The 16,953-nt window shown below is 32.9% G+C and overlaps 2 protein-coding genes across 3 annotated transcripts in view; both read right to left on the reverse strand.

Annotated features, from left to right (window-relative positions):
• LOC124359817 (octopamine receptor beta-2R-like) overlaps positions 1 to 16,953 on the reverse strand; it is a 352,308-nt gene that overhangs the window by 155,887 nt on the left and 179,468 nt on the right. The window lies entirely within an intron of this gene.
• LOC124361129 (KRAB-A domain-containing protein 2-like) lies at positions 6,866 to 7,951 on the reverse strand. The gene has a single exon (XM_046815164.1). The coding sequence runs from the start codon at positions 7,949 to 7,951 to the stop codon at positions 6,866 to 6,868; it is 1,086 nt and encodes a 361-aa protein (XP_046671120.1).

Here is a 16,953-nt window from a genome sequence, read left to right on the forward strand (position 1 = left end):
GCAAAGATTCTGTCTATGATAATAATTTATTCTAATTTAATTGTAGAGGCTTTCATAATCCGGATCCTTAGAATTGGAGGTAAGTTATGGCCCAGATTTGAATGAATCAATAAACAATTACGATGGAGCCCTGTGGAATCTAAACACTTCTAACCAAACCCCTTTATCACATCAGCCACCAACCCCTTCATCACTTCACTCATCCTCAAAAAACCCCCTACTACATCATCCATCCACTGCCAAACCCTTCAAAACTTCATCCACCCACCAGTAACCCCCTTAATATTTCATCTATTCGCCACCAAGCCCCCTAACACTTCATCCACTTACCAAAAACCCTCTTATCACTTCATCAACACACCTCATCACTTCATCCACCCACCAGCAACACACCAGTTCGTTACAGATATGATGACGCATGGGTGGACGTTTATATGACAAAACGTGTGTTATCTAACTATGAGATCTAAATTGTTATATTATCAGTGAGCTAATTTGCCTTTAATTATACTCCGAGCAAAAACTCTATCAAGAAAAATAATTTTAATGAGAAAATTGCTGTTTATGTATACTTCCGGCATTTCTATTAAATCATTGTGGCTACTAATTATGATAATTAATGATATAATAATTTAAGAGTATTGGTTATTAAGAGAGATAATTTTTATAAACATGTTTCTTTAGTGAATAGCTTACCTGTTAATGTTATTTAATAAGCATTCTATGGTATTATGTTGCATTATTGTAAATATTATACTCGTCAAACTCCCTCCAGATAACACTATGATCCTTGGTAACATTGGTGACTGGGCAAAGATTATGGAGACCATTTTTAGAAACAGTTTATATAACCATGGTTTACCGATAAAAAGCAAACAATACTATTGCGTGAGTCTAACATTTAGATGGTGAAAGAATAAAAAGTTTTCAAAGATAGCTGTACCATCACTCTGCTGTATATTCAAGATCTTAATCTAGTTGGTTCCAGTTTAGTAACTGTGATTAGGCTCTTGATAAGAGTCACTGTCTAGGAACCAAGCGATTCCTATAACAACATTATACACATACAGGCCAATATTCGCATCCAAATCTCAAAAAATAAGTACTTTGGTATATCATCGTCTAAACTTGGAAATTATGAATGGGATTCCTTCACATATAAAAAAAGCCACCAATAAAGATACGCATATAATTTTGATATAATGGTGTTTCATTATTGGTCATTACGAAATATTAATTCCTACAAACTAGTCAATAAATTTGATGCCCAGCAATCAAAGGACCTTTATAGCTTCATGGCGAATGAAAATATAACAGCATGTTAAACGCTTCACATGTCGTTAATGTACTTTTATTACATCAGCTACATATCACATTGCGACACACTGAGAAGAAGGTCATAAACATCGACTATAAGGTGATGTGATACGCCAATGTTTTTACACATTATTACAACTTTTTACCAAGGTAAAATATTTATTCTTGTGTACAATATCCATAACAAATTTCGTAAATGCATTGTAACAAACGTACGTATCCTTCATAACATAACATATATTTTTACAAGTTTGAAATGATCGAGGAAACAGTGATCTGTTTCAGTGATAATACTGTAAATATGAAGAACAAAGGTTTTATTTTAAATTGAGAAACCACTATTTATTTTTATATTTTGAAGCTCAGAATGTATAGTATGAAATCATCGCTTAGGAATCCGTTATCAGGGAAGAGTTATACAAGTGAGCAACTAGAAAACTCCGTTTGAAATTAAATCTATTTGATTACAGAGGGCTTGCTCCAATTTAAAACCCAGTTTCTGTTGATAATTATCGTTGTCATTGAATTTAGGGAGTAAGGCTTAATCAGTGTATACTAAAGTACGACATCTAATTTGAATTCAGTACGTAAAAAAATAAATAAATATTATTTTGTGGATTAATAAAACGCATTCTAAGGGTGAAAAGACATATGCTTAAAACAAATTACTTTGTGCCAGCAGTATATAATAGTATCTGTTTAAATTAATATTGGAGAGATGGCGGAAATATGCACAGCATCTTTCATTCATTTACGGAAATACACGCATTGAAATTTGTATCGTATGAGTAAAAAGTTCAGCATTTGTACTATTTAAGAATTTAAAAGAATTAAAGTTTTAATTGTGCTATTATTGCTAAATATATTATAAGTGTTGATAAGTAATTTAATTTATTGAGTACATTTATATCATTGGCTGAAGCTTTTACTGATCTATTGAAATATGAGGGTACATTTCACTGAGCGAATGTGTGAATAATGACTTATACATATCTAAGCACCAAATTTCCTAATGACAGTGAATACTACTATCAGCGTCAATTAGAATTAGTGCGATTAAAAGAGTTGTCTGCAGATTTCATGCCGGGCAGATTTAATAACGCTGTGATTTAGTTTGTGATTTAAAAATTGAGGGTATTTGTTTTAACTCAATATTTAAAAATTAAATGATTAATTTTGAAGCGATGGGTTTTGTGATGACAGGAATCCTATTACCTGCCAAAATTTAAATTTATGTGTTTAGAGGAGATGTTGATTGCAGCTTACATTGATTGGCATATTGATGAACGCGATATCATTGGAGCTGTGTGAGATGACACAATTAGTTTATAGTTTTTTTTATGTTGTATATATTTTACGACAAATTGGGTCACATAACACTTTATAAAGAGAGGGATTATTATCATTTATGGGAATTGAGATAACATAGTTAGAGTAATTATTTTAGACGTCTAAATCTAGAGATGTTCAGAGATTTGCTAAGTAAACAGTTTTTCTATAATGATTTGGAATTATTTGATTTATTATTATTACTTGTGTAATAGTGGTAAATACTACTATTCGCAAGAAAATAAAATCTGAACACAATTTAAATAATTAATAAATTACGTATACGAGTATAATAGTATTGATACTATATATATATATATATATATATATATATATATATATATATATATATATATATATATACTATGTATATATATATATATATATATATACTATGTATATATATATATATATATACTATGTATATATATATATATATATATATATATATATATACATAGCATGATGAATCTATACATGTATAACTATTCTGTATAGACCAAATTAATAACTTTTTTACTTGTTGTAATAACGGTAAATACTACTATTCGCAAGAAAATAAAATAGTTGTTATCTGAACACAATTTAAATAATTCATTACGTATACGAGTATACAGTACATACAATTAACGCACGTGTTAATTCAGAAACTTGATCAACTGAACTTAATATGAATTGATCAATGCTTAAATTTATTTATTATAATATACTACGGCCACGCTGGAATATAGAGCAGCAAGGAATATACCATAATACGATCAGCTGAAAGAGCCAGAAAAGGAAAACTCTAGACTTTCTGCAGAGCTTTGGTTCCTACATTTGAGTATCCTTGGCTCTTATTCTAGACAACGGAGAACTGAGGAAATTTCGGGATTTATACAAGCATTATTTACACTACTTGTTGTTGGAAATTCAATTTAATGAAGTACAATAAAATATTCCTGGTTTATTTGTTAACATGAATGATTACCGTCGAATCGTAAAATATTTTAAACATGCACATTAAAAACTTTTGTGAAATGATTTGATTGATTCTCTTCAAAACTTTGGTTGGGAACCCGACTATGCCTTTCTTGATCGTAATCTTTCCATCACTATAAGATACAAGGTGTGGTAGTTGCTGCTTTATGTACCTTACAAAGGAATAAAGCAGGCGCTTCTGTCTGTTCCTCCTGCTCTTGGGGAATAAACATTGAATAACATTCCACACTTGAGTGAGTTGTACCAAACGAGCTGCATTGAATGTTTTCATGTAGAATTTACTGCACCGTTCTGTGTATTGTGCAGCTTGTCAAGATCTGCTTTTTTGTTTGCTTTGGTGAATCGTGCATCTTTTAAAATATTTTTATTTTATAAAGCATTCTATCTAAACATTTTAACTATAAATTTTACACACATGCACCGTACGTTTGCAGTACCATAGCGTATGTGTTAATTTTGTTATATATAAATTAGGAAATAAATTCTTCTTTCCTACTGCCTGATTATTTTCATAGTAGGAAAAGAACAGTGATGCATCTACATCTTATGTAAATTATATATATATATATATATATATATATATATATATATATATATATATACATATATTTCTATATATAATATATATATGTATACATATATATTATTAATTATATATATATATATATATATATATGTACATATTTATATTACTTAAATATATAATTAATAGTTCATAAAATGGAAAAATCAACGCGGAACTTCTGGACATTTCATTTCCAAACTAATCAAGCATAATTTTCACAAAAATATATCTACTTAATTATTACTTAATTTATGGATTCAGTGCAAACATCAAACGTTGAATTAAATTGCAATTTCGTATCGATTTATTTACTTGACATTTAAAAGTTGACGATTTAAAATAATAGTAGTAACCTAAAATGTTTATGATGGTAACCATTGATGTCTACGATAAAATTATGCCGTAAGAAGTAAGGTATTTTGAAATGTATGGGTATTTTATACATGGAACGTTATTTATAATTATAAATAAATTTTAGTATAGGAATCTTTAAACCTTTTACTGCAATAACACACACACACACACACACACACACACACACACACACACACACACACACACACACACACACACACACACACACACATATATATATATATATATATAATATATAGGAAATATATTATATATTTATATAATTATATAATATATATGTTACCGGCAAAGTGTAAAATCAAGCATTGTATAGAATACCTAGGCATTCTATACATTGCCAAAAGTAAGCAGGCAAAGTGTGAAATTTTAAACATTTCATACTTTGCCTAGGCATTCTATAGAATGCCTGCTGGAGTTCAGGCAGAGTTAAAAATCTGTCTGTTCCATTGTTTTCAAGTTACAACGTGCTTGCCTCACCTACTCCCCCCGCCCATCCCCGCTATAACGCTGCTCTCAGTTCTGTTCCGTCACGCCACAGTATTGTGCTAGGCCTACGCTTCAGTTCTGTTCTGTCGTGCCACTGTATTGTTGCTTGAAAATGTCACAAGTGAACAGTAGTATCAGTAGTTCTAGTGATCGTTTATCGCTAATGAAACTTCGTTTTAGTGCCGAACTTGTAAAAATTCGGAATGCAAGTGCTAAAAATAGTGTTTTTTTGACTGAAGACGACTATAAGAAGCTGGTGTTGGAGGTCGAAGATGCCAAGGCCAAGCCCAGAAAGGAACCTCGTCACTACTGGCTACTCAACAGGTATGATGTAATGATCGTAGAAAATGTGCAAAAACTAATACACCCATTAAAACAAGGAGACAGTGTTGTACAATTTTATGTCCACGATTCAGATTTATTTACTGTTCTCCATGAAACTCATGTAGCTATTGGTCATGGTGGAAGAGATCGAATGTTAAAAGAGCTAGATATTAAGTACAAAAATGTTACACGTCATGATGTTGAGCTATATATTAGTTTGTGTGAGCCATGTCAGAAGAAACAAAAGGGTTCGAAAAGAGGAGTGGTAGTAAAGCCCCTGATTTCATCAGAATTTAATTCTCGTTGTTAAGTAGATTTAATTGATTTCCAGTCACAGCCCGACAGGGAGTTTAAGTTCATAATGGTCTATCAGGATCATTTGGCAAAATTTGTGATTCTTAAGCCTCTCAAAACTAAAACTAAGTGTTATATAAATCTGAATATATATATATATATATATATATATATATATATATATATATTACCGGCAATGTGTACAATTCAGGCATTGTATACATTGCCGAGTGAATCCAGGCAAAGTATGAAATAAACTCATTTCTTAACAATTGTACAAACTTTGCCTAGGCATTGTGTATAATGCCTACGCATTATATAGAATGTCGAAAGTTTTGCAGGCAAAGTATAAAATGAACAACATTGTTAAAAATTGTTTATTGCAAATAACAAACATGAAATGTATTAAACATAGGATCTGAAAATCCTCATATTTTACTAGAGTAAAATTTAAAAGTGAAATACTAATTTAAGAAATTACTTGTTACAGCAGGAAAGAGAACTATGGCACTTCGAGTTGCATTTTCGATTGTTTTTAACACAAGAACATTGTTTGGTTTGACATTTAGTTTTTCAAGTTCATCTCACAAATCCTTGGCCGCTTCCTGTTGACTGAGCTGTTGCAACGGTACGAAGTCCTGTTTCTTGATCAGGCACGTCTTCTACTCGAACTAGGCTTTTTTGGCAAACTGTAAACTGTGACCTTGCGTACAGTTGTTTCAAAACTCCGTTGGCGGTCCCTAATTTGTAAAACCCATCTTCTGTCGTATCCATGACCACTGCCAGAATATTTCTCAAGTCACCTCTTCCTTTGTCAACGTCAGGAGTTGGAACACGAACAGTGACTCCTTTGGTGACGGGGGGAAACTTTTTATCGGAATTAGCTTTCATTTTCTTAGCTTGTTTTTCAAGACAAGCTTTTGACCTCTTCTTCTCTTTATCAATATTTTCCGAATTAAAACAAGGGACACACAACAGGGTTTTTTCAGTATCATCACACCCCTAAATTGAATAGCCACATGAAATATGTATGTCCGCTAAACATTTTGTGCAGTTTTGTTTCTCATTAGTTTGCTGCAAACAAACGCTACACATTTGTAGAAGGCTAGAACTGATCGAGACATCAACGGTTGCCTCATTAACTTCTGAAGTGTTATGATCGGTTTGGAGTGGAGGTTCTAGACTTGACATTGTTTATGTTTCTGTTGTGTGCATGTTATTAACCACTCTTTCCAAATCTTCTTCGCTGTTAATGGAATCCAAAATGTCTCGAGGCAGAGAAGATGCTGTAAGACCGATTTTTACTTTACAGCCGAAGAGATCCTCATAGGGCGTTCTTTTGATTCCTGAATGTAAAGCTCTATTTTTCATAAGTTGCACAAATCTCAATCCCTCACTCCAACGGTCAGTTTTTTCATCTTGCATCCAAGTCGAAATCATGTTTTCAATATCTTGGTTTGCACGTTCTACACTACCCTGACTTTGAGAATGACGTGGTTTGCCATGAACGATTTTTAACGTAGGCCAATAATCTTTTAAATTGTAAACTATTTTGTTTGCAAACTCCCTTCCATTGTCTGACTGCAATATACTTGGTGCTCCAATGAGAGTAAAAATATCAACTAGGTGATATGCTACTTCCTCAGCGGTTTTAGTTTTGAGAGGCTTAAGAATCACAAATTTTGTCAAATGATCCTGATAGACCATTATGAACTTAAACTCCCTGTCGGGCTGTGACTGGAAATCAATTAAATCTACTTGACAACGAGAATTAAATTCTGATGAAATCAGGGGCTTTACTACCACTCCTCTTTTCGAACCCTTTTGTTTCTTCTGACATGGCTCACACAAACTAATACATAGCTCAACATCATGACGTGTAACATTTTTGTACTTAATATCAAGCTCTTTTAACATTCGATCTCTTCCACCATGACCAATAGCTACATGAGCTTCATGGAGAACAGTAAATAAATCTGAATCGTGGACATAAAATTTTACAACACTGTCTCCTTGTTTTAATGGGTGTATTAGTTTTTGCACATTTTCTACGATCATTACATCATACCTGTTGAGTAGCCAGTAGTGACGAGGTTCCTTTCTGGGCTTGGCCTTGGCATCTTCGACCTCCAACACCAGCTTCTTATAGTCATCTTCAGTCAAAAAAACACCATTTTTAGCACTTGCATTCCGAATTTTTACAAGTTCGGCACTAAAACGAAGTTTCATTAGCGATAAACGATCACTAGAACTACTGATACTACTGTTCACTTGTGACATTTTCAAGCAACAATACAGTGGCACGACAGAACAGAACTGAAGCGTAGGCCTAGCACAATACTGTGGCGTGACGGAACAGAACTGAGAGCAGCGTTATAGCGGGGATGGGCGGGGGGAGTAGGTGAGGCAAGCACGTTGTAACTTGAAAACAATGGAACAGACAGATTTTTAACTCTGCCTGAACTCCAGCAGGCATTCTATAAAATGCCTAGGCAAAGTATGAAATGTTTAAAATTTCACACTTTGCCTGCTTACTTTTGGCAATGTATAGAATGCCTAGGTATTCTATACAATGCCTGATTTTACACTTTGCCGGTAACATATATATATATATATGTGTGTGTGTGTGTGTGTGTGTGTGTGTGTGTGTGTGTGTGTGTGTGTGTGTGTGTGTCTGTCTGTTTTACTGCTATTATAACTGCTTTATAACCTTTAAATATACGAATGCACAAGCCGGGAGCACCAAAAATGTCCCAGTTGATAGGTATCAGTTGTTTGTTGCTCCTGGCTTGTGTATGCGTATATTTAAAGTGGCCGTGCTCGCTTATAAAAACGTTGGAAAAGTGCCATTGGAATAGTCCTAAAAATTTCAAAATTTTTGGTATCTTGTAAAATTTGTATAACCTATTTAAAACAGCTGAAAGACTAAATCATAGTTGCTCATGGCTTATGCAAGCATACCTATAAAATGATCGTACTCACTTATGCGTTGACGGATATCTTTGAAAAAAGTACCGTTGAAATTAGTATAGAAATGAATAAATAGGTGGGGTATCATACGCACATTTTATAAGTATAGTGCTCTTAAAATTTGTTTACTTTAAAAATTTTAAACAATACGCCATTTTGAAACGGAAAAAAGGATTTAGAACATATTGAATTTCATGAAGGTCTAGCTGGCATAGTTGAATAAAACTCTCGAGTTTCATTTTTATCTTACCTGGTTAAAGAATGTATTTTCTTATAAAAACCACATACAGACAGATAGACGGAAAACTAAAGGTTTAACCTTTATATACCTTCATATAAACTGTTTTCTTAAATTTTATGTGAAGAACAAAATCCAAAGTACACAGTATACAGAGTAAAAATATTCAGAGTATACAGTATTTAAACACATTTAACGTATACTCTGAACACACACACACACACACACACACACACACACACACAAACATATATATATATATATATATATATATATATATATATATATATATATATATATATTACACCATTTATTAACTAGCGTAATATAGTAAGGTAAAGTTTATTAAGAAATGTTTTAAGTAAAGGTATTAATATTAACCTTACAAACAAATAAGAACAAAAGGGGACAACATGTCGGCGGATAATTTCATGCGAAATTAAAACCACTTGAAGTGGAAAGCTTGACATAAGAATGTCAAGCTTTCCTTCTTACTTTGAAACATCCACCCCTACTACGAGATTTTTCATATAATTGTATAAAAATATGGGTAATATTATATGAAATAAAGCAATTCTTACTTGATTATACACACAATTACGCGTACTTGTTTTTTTAATTTCTGTTCAATATGTCACACAAATTATTCTTATAATAAAATGCCATTAGGCAATTTATTTCATTAACATTGAAAATAATAAAACTAAATTCTAATAACATTATAAATACAATAATAAATCTGCATGTATTTTGGGCTTTCACAAGTAAAATATTAAAAATATTGTACTGACATTTTACATGGACATTCCTGAGTACTTTATGTTAGTATATGTCTATTCTTATTTCGAAAACATTTACGTAACAATAAAGTTGCGATAATCCCGTCTTGACCTCTTTACTTGTACCACAGTAAAAAATATTATTCATTGAAAGAGCCTGTTAAATGTATTGAACTGAGACAATGAAGACACCTTTTCATCTAGATTACACTGGATGGTTGCTGGGTAAACCAGTCGGAGCTTCACGAAGTCTAGGTGTATCTTATGACGAAACGTTGCAAGAACTTTGTTTTGAACAACGTCACAGACTTTTTTATTTCATCAGAAAGACGCGGAGTCCAGATTCAGGCTTCAAGTTTTTGGAGTGTCAGATTTCAGACTCTGCACTGAGCGGAAGGTGATATAAGGTTAAACTCAACTTAATACGTAATATTTTAAGGCTTTAACAAACTAACTCCATGACAAGGTAGTATCGTATAAAATACACACTATATGAGCGGAATATACGTAGTTCTTTATAAGAAAATCTAGTTTAATATTCATGTTTACGTAAGTGTACTTATTTTGGTGTCAATCCTTTTTTTACTCTATATCGTGATACGTATTTATTTTCCGTTGCTTATGAAGAAATGAAGTATAAAATTGTTAATCTCATTTTATATTATGAAGCTCGGCTTCTTGTACTTCATGGAAAATTTTTTGTTTTTACTATACGGCAATTGTTCCCAAAAAACGATAAAAAACTGGTCTTATAATATTTGTCACGATCGGTTTTATAGCTAGTGAATGTTACTAAATCACGTTTATCATTCCTATTTTGTATAGTGTGAGGAGATGCAGCAAAATTATACGGAATTAATATTTAGAACAAATTGCGACGTAACCAAATGCTTTCAACAACTCCACGTTTTTACCTGTTAAGAATGATATATCCCTCAGCACATTTTCTCATAAATACTTACTTATAGTACTTCATTTCTGATTATATGGATTTCAATTAAACAGTATAATCTTCAAAATTTGATATCAACTAATCTTACTGAGATTTCCCGTGACTAGTATAAGTTACAACTGTTAATAACAGAAATCCATTTCGGTTATTAACATGTTTTTGTAAATTTTCCTAACTTTGAGTATTTTAAGAAAAAACAATAAACTTAAGCGATAGCCGTTCAATATTTAAGATCATATTCATTTTCATATTTTGGTTCATGGATCATTTAAACAATAAACAATAGTCTGCTTCGCTTGAATATAAGAAGATCAAAGTTAAAAGTTTCTGTCGGCTTTTGAATGACATTTGCTAACGTGTTTCGGAATTATGAACGCATAAGGAATTTATGGGAACACCAAGATTGTTCAGAATGTGTTTCCTCATAAATCTGTTGCTTTCAAACTTTCAGAAAAGTAAGAGCGTAAACGAAAATACTACCATTTGCTTAGGTCAGGGCCACTGGTTTTTCAGCCCACCCCTAGCAGAGCTATGTAGTATGTCTCTTCGATGATCGGTACAGATAACAAAGTCACCAATAACAGATTGCAGTTTCATTTCTGGTTAGGATCATGTACTTTATTTACATAATAAAGAGAATAAACTTCATAAGGCGTTCATGAATTGGCAAAGTTTATAGTATTTAATGACTATGCTTATAGTATATCCGTGACCTCCGATAGTTTAAAAACCTCATCTAATTAATTTAATGTTACAAAACAAGCTCAGTACATAGCTCCAGTTATTCTAAAGGACATTTCAACTAAGCTCTCTTAGACTGACTAAGCACTGGTGGCTCATCTAATGTATCGTACCAGTACGCTAATGCTCGTGAGAGATAATCCCTTTGTACGTTATTTGATGCCTTTGAGATCATAAACTCCATCAACAAGACAAGCTCTCTTAGTGGTTACTTGAGACAACACAAAGTTCAAGTTCGTTGTCAGGATTAACTCTTGACTTTGACCCATCTAACATTGCTAGCCTAGGACTAGGTTTTATGAATATAAAAAAACATTCAACACATTATTCTTAACTTTATTTACTGGCAAAAGCAAATAGATTCCTCTCCTATGATAATTTATTTTTAACATTTTCATAACTATATGTGGAGTCCTTTTGATGTTATCATTCACGTATTTAACCATTACCATATTAAGTTCTTAAATGTATTATTTAATATAATTAGTGAATCATTCGTTTAACTTTTCCTATGACTATGAATATATGTATTCCATGTGAGATCATTTACAACGATTGACATACAATACATATGTAGTTAAAACCTAATGAAGAAACTATATTAAAATACATGTATTCTATGGTATTACTATACAAAGATTTTGTGTAGGTAAAATTAATTGAGAATTACAAAAGTAGATCATCTTGTTTCATAGTATTTTTAAAATAGCCAATAAGGGTTTAATTTAATTTATGATCGTATGTTCTTTTTAGGTTAAAACTATAATTAACAGAATAAAAACATCATGTAGGCTGAAACTGTATAACAACCAGCAAATTGATTTACCTACAGAGACTGCAGTTAGAGAAACCGATTCAGCCTGAATCAGTAGTCTGGTGGTTATCCTATGTTTATCTATCAGCACGTACTCTTGAAAATATGATGATTGGATGACATTTATGTCTACAATTGTTTTCAATGGTGTACATTAAAATTTTGGAGAACTATTAATGGTAGCAATAACCAAAAGAGAACCTGTTTACACACCAGCCTACATTGCAAAATGAGCAGAAAAGTAGGGATTTTGGATCATTAAAGCAGATGTACACAGGAGAACACGGACATATGCAGACGCACGTTTGCATGCGGATGGATGTTTAGGTTATGTACACTGCAACAGAGGGACACATGTATATGGATGGATATTTTTGTCACGCACACGGCCACAGACTGACGTGTGCATGCGGATGGATGTTTTTTGTCACATACGTTGCCAGAGATGAACGTATGCATACGGATGGATGTTTAGGTCACGTTCATTGCGACAGTTGGACGTATTCATGCAGATGGACGTTTTAGTCATCTACACTGCCGCAGACGGATGTATGCATGTGGATGGATATTTTGGTATGCACACTGCCGCATACAGACGTAATGTTTTGGGTCAAAATGTAACCTGCTTCGGTTTTTCGTCTTCAGTGACCCTGCTATGGCCAAATATTGCGTGGTGTGATGGGATTTCTCGAGACGCTTTCCCTGGCTAAAGATCGATATTCCAGTGTTGGAAAGTTCAATAAATAAGCAATTTTTTCCTTTGATTGTAGTTTATAAGTTAATATACGTAGTTAAAAAAGCTGTAAATATGTAAAATCTCTCCAAATGTTTGTGTAATAACACAAATACTACTTTTTAAGTAGTAATTTAATTGTGTACTACTGGAAGTGCCTTTTGTTGTGATATTACGTTAGTTGGAAAATATTGTTATTATATATATCACGGTAACTAGAACTAGACGGTAGGGCTCACGCGCATCTGGCTGTGAGGCCGTGACGTCATCTGCACCAAGTCGGCCCCACCGTCCACTACGTATGCCTAGCTCCTCTGCTCTAATCCTAACAGTGAGCGATTTTATCATGCTTATGGTTGGCTTTTCGTGTTACCTTATTTAGACTATTATTATTTTACTAACACTGACTAAGAAATTTGTTTTGAAATTAATTATTTTTTTAAAGTTTTGTAGGTTAAGGAAGAACTACTTAGGGTAATTGATGTTAAAATCTAAATATTTTACAAGTACAATCAAACTTTAATATTTTTTTTTCATTTCAAATCTTCCGAAAAGTTTCAGGGGTTAAATAGTAATTACGTTAAATGATTTTTTCATATGCAGTATTTTATTATTGAAAAGTTTTCTACATACTCTACAAAACATTGTATAAAATAAAATGTCAATATAGTAGTAAAGACCAATTTAATAAATAGACTTTTAAAAGGATTCTGAACAAGCAAACGTAATTAATATATATTTAAGTTAATCATTTAGAAATGTTACAAAGCTAAAATTATTTTACATTAGTACCTTGTGTTTGACGTATATCATTACATAAATTCTTTATTTTGTTCATCTTATTTGATTTTTTTTCTCGCAGTGTCAGAAGTTTCGTCTTTCTTCATTGCTATTTTGAGTTCTTTCTTCTTGTTCAGTTCTTTCATTGTTATAAAGGATCGCGTTCTAACATATGTTGAAATAGCAAAATCGTCCACATCACAGAACTTTCCTTTAATTATATCAATCAGTTTCTTCATCACTTTTATTTAAGCTATCACCGTGAAATCGTTGGAAATCTTTTTCAAATTCTAAAACAATGCTTAACCATTTTGGTGACGTGTTTATTATAGCACCCCTTGACAAAACCGAAACCCAGTCAGAATTGTTTGAGTTTTCAGTTCTTTATCCATATTGAAAATCACTCTTAAGGCCTTTTTATTAACACGGTATGCTACATAACCAGCTAACATTTTGATTAAATCTGTGTTCTCTTCAGGGTAAACTAGTTTAATATTAGTTATTTCAGTCAACTTTTCAATAAGTGATTCTGCTTCCAACTTGCCTTCTGTCAAGTCTGTATTTTCACAAACTAGTACTGGTTCTGCCAAGTCTATATTTTTAAGAACGTTCACAGTTAACGTTTCACACTACTCAGCAGTACAATTGCCTGTTTTTAATATACCACAGGCACTTTTGCTGTGGTATTTTATTTTATTCGATGTATCACCGCTGTGGGGAGAGGGTGGTCGTAAAATTTCCCAAATCCTCTAATTAGTGAAAAATACGACTCCAGAACATCTCGATTACAATTCACTGATAGTAAATATTTATAACCTTAGGTTACGTATACGAAGCCCTGACTCTTCAATCAACTTGACACATTAAAAAAATAGTTCAACCGTTACACTTTGGTCGAATTTCCAATTACTACTTAGGCTTCTGACAATAAATACTTGAACACTTACATGTGGCCCTATAAACATGTCTTGAGAGGCGTCGTAGTAAACATCGGATTTTACCTTCATCTCGTCACATAACAACGTCTTTGTGAAAATCATCGCTCAAAACTGCCGATTTGATTAAATTTAAACTTATATCTAAAAAAGGAGGGTAGAGAACTGTGACAACCGTCTTCCTAAAGCAGCCTCGCTTAGTAAGGGGTATTTTAAAGTATCTTAAACATACGCAAAGGCTTTTTGTAATACACCTAATTGTGATAGCTTTTGCAACATCTTCACTAGACCAATTTGCACATTTTACTTTTAAAAAGTTTTTGTTGTTGACTTTTAGAAAATAGGTGTTCATATTTCATTAAATCATGTTTTAATTTAGTTGTAACTTGTTGAGCACCTTTTAGTTGTTTTGTTTAATAAATGATTTTTTTCTTTTAGTTCTTTGTTTTCGTTTATTAATTGGATGTTCTGCACGTCATTATCACATAAATGTTGATTTTCAGACTCTAGTTCGTCTAAGGCTCATGTAATTAATTTCGCTGCTTCTTTCTTCTGCCGAATTTTTTATGAACGATTTTACAGTTTTCTTACAATTACGTTTATCTGCACGTATTTGTCTTTCAATGGATTCCAAAGTGTCGGTTGAAGTTGGAACTGTTGGTATTTTTTGTGTTGGTGCAGAGGATTCTTTCAGTTTACATCTGGGTGGTAGGCCTAATAATTCCGATTTCAAATCTCTTTCCTAATCACTTTCCAAGAAATGTTCCGAGCAAATTCGGGCTGTTTTACTGTTGAATTCATCTTTTTGTTTGCAAAAATGCTGCCATTGTTTGTGAAGATCTTTGTCCGTGAAAAGACAATTTCAGTTTCCTCGCATTATCCGAATGGTTTGTACAACCGGCAACGGCACAACACAGCATTTTAAAGAGAGATAAGTATTTAGTCTATCAATAAAACTCAGTAAAAACAGTCCGAAACTACAAACATAACCGTCGTGGCGAAAGATCGCACTACAAACAACTAACAACACTAGAGCGCTGTATCTAGTGCAGGGCGGTCGGTCCGCGTGACGTCATCTGACCGGCGATCCACTGCGCATCCGTCTTGTTCTAGTTACCGTGTTATATATTAACCAGTTAGTTTACATGGAATGCAGTTTAATCAAAACCGAAATTCAAAGACTAATAAAACCACACTGCTGAGTTTAGCGTGTGCGCCACACAAAACGTGTGCTTGCAGATATTCTCAAACCACGATTCATTAGGGGACAAATGGAGTTGAGCAAACCAGACCGGTCGAGAATTGGGCCTATAACAAAAAGCGAATGGAAAGGAGTAATTGGTACGCTGTGAGAGTACCTTCAAATGTACCACCGGAATGACTGGGTTGTAATATTACTAACAAATAGCCTCAAAATGAATATAAAAGTTAACGATCTTTTGGAATTGCAATGTTAAACTGTCTCCACGTGGGACGCTTAAGCTGAGATACAGGGCAAAGGAATAACACCTTGCAATATTGATGGTTATAGGATATCCCATTGTTGTAAAAACCTTTGTGGGTATTGATAGAATAATTTAAATGAATTTTCACATTTCTCTTCCATAGGTCAGTCATTCTGACCCTTTGTTAGTCATACTTGTCTATACTGTGGGGTGAAATAATTGTTAGCGTCCCACGATACTATTACTGTAAAGTGAAGCCTAAAAAATATAAACTCAGTATGTGTGTATATGTGTATGTATGTATATATATATATATATATATATATATATATATATATATATATATATATGTATTAGGCTATTGACACCTATAAAAATTGATTAAATGTAAAATTTTTAAAGTTATTAGCGCTCTGTGGTATAGTGGTAACATGCTCGCTCGGCAAGCGAAAGACCCAAGTTCGAGTCACGGCGAAGCAGGTACTCTTTGTAATTCAATGTTTATTGAAAAGTGTATGTATATATTTCAAGGGTAAGTTTTTGTAATATGAAGGGAATATCAAACCATGTATATGTATAGTTGATTTTTGTTATTTGGATTATTCTGAAAAAAAAAATCACTAATTGTATAGTGGTCCACATTGGAAATAATTGGTAGTTCTTAAAATAGACTGGAATGAATTAGAGCTTAATTTAGGGGCGTAGGCTGCGAAATGAAGCCTTTGGTAAACTCTTGGAGTGACTCAAGATAACCCTGATTGCTGACTTGGTTGGGCGAATCCCATATTACACTAGCAGCCGATTCCGCGGAATTCATAAAATTCGTGGTTAGATATTTTAGAGCCTTGCCATTTGTTGTAGGCAGCCCAATATCCCACTACCATGCTTAATTATA

Source organism: Homalodisca vitripennis, chromosome 4, assembly GCF_021130785.1.
Source record: "Homalodisca vitripennis isolate AUS2020 chromosome 4, UT_GWSS_2.1, whole genome shotgun sequence".
Classification (NCBI taxonomy): Eukaryota; Metazoa; Arthropoda; class Insecta; order Hemiptera; family Cicadellidae; genus Homalodisca; species Homalodisca vitripennis.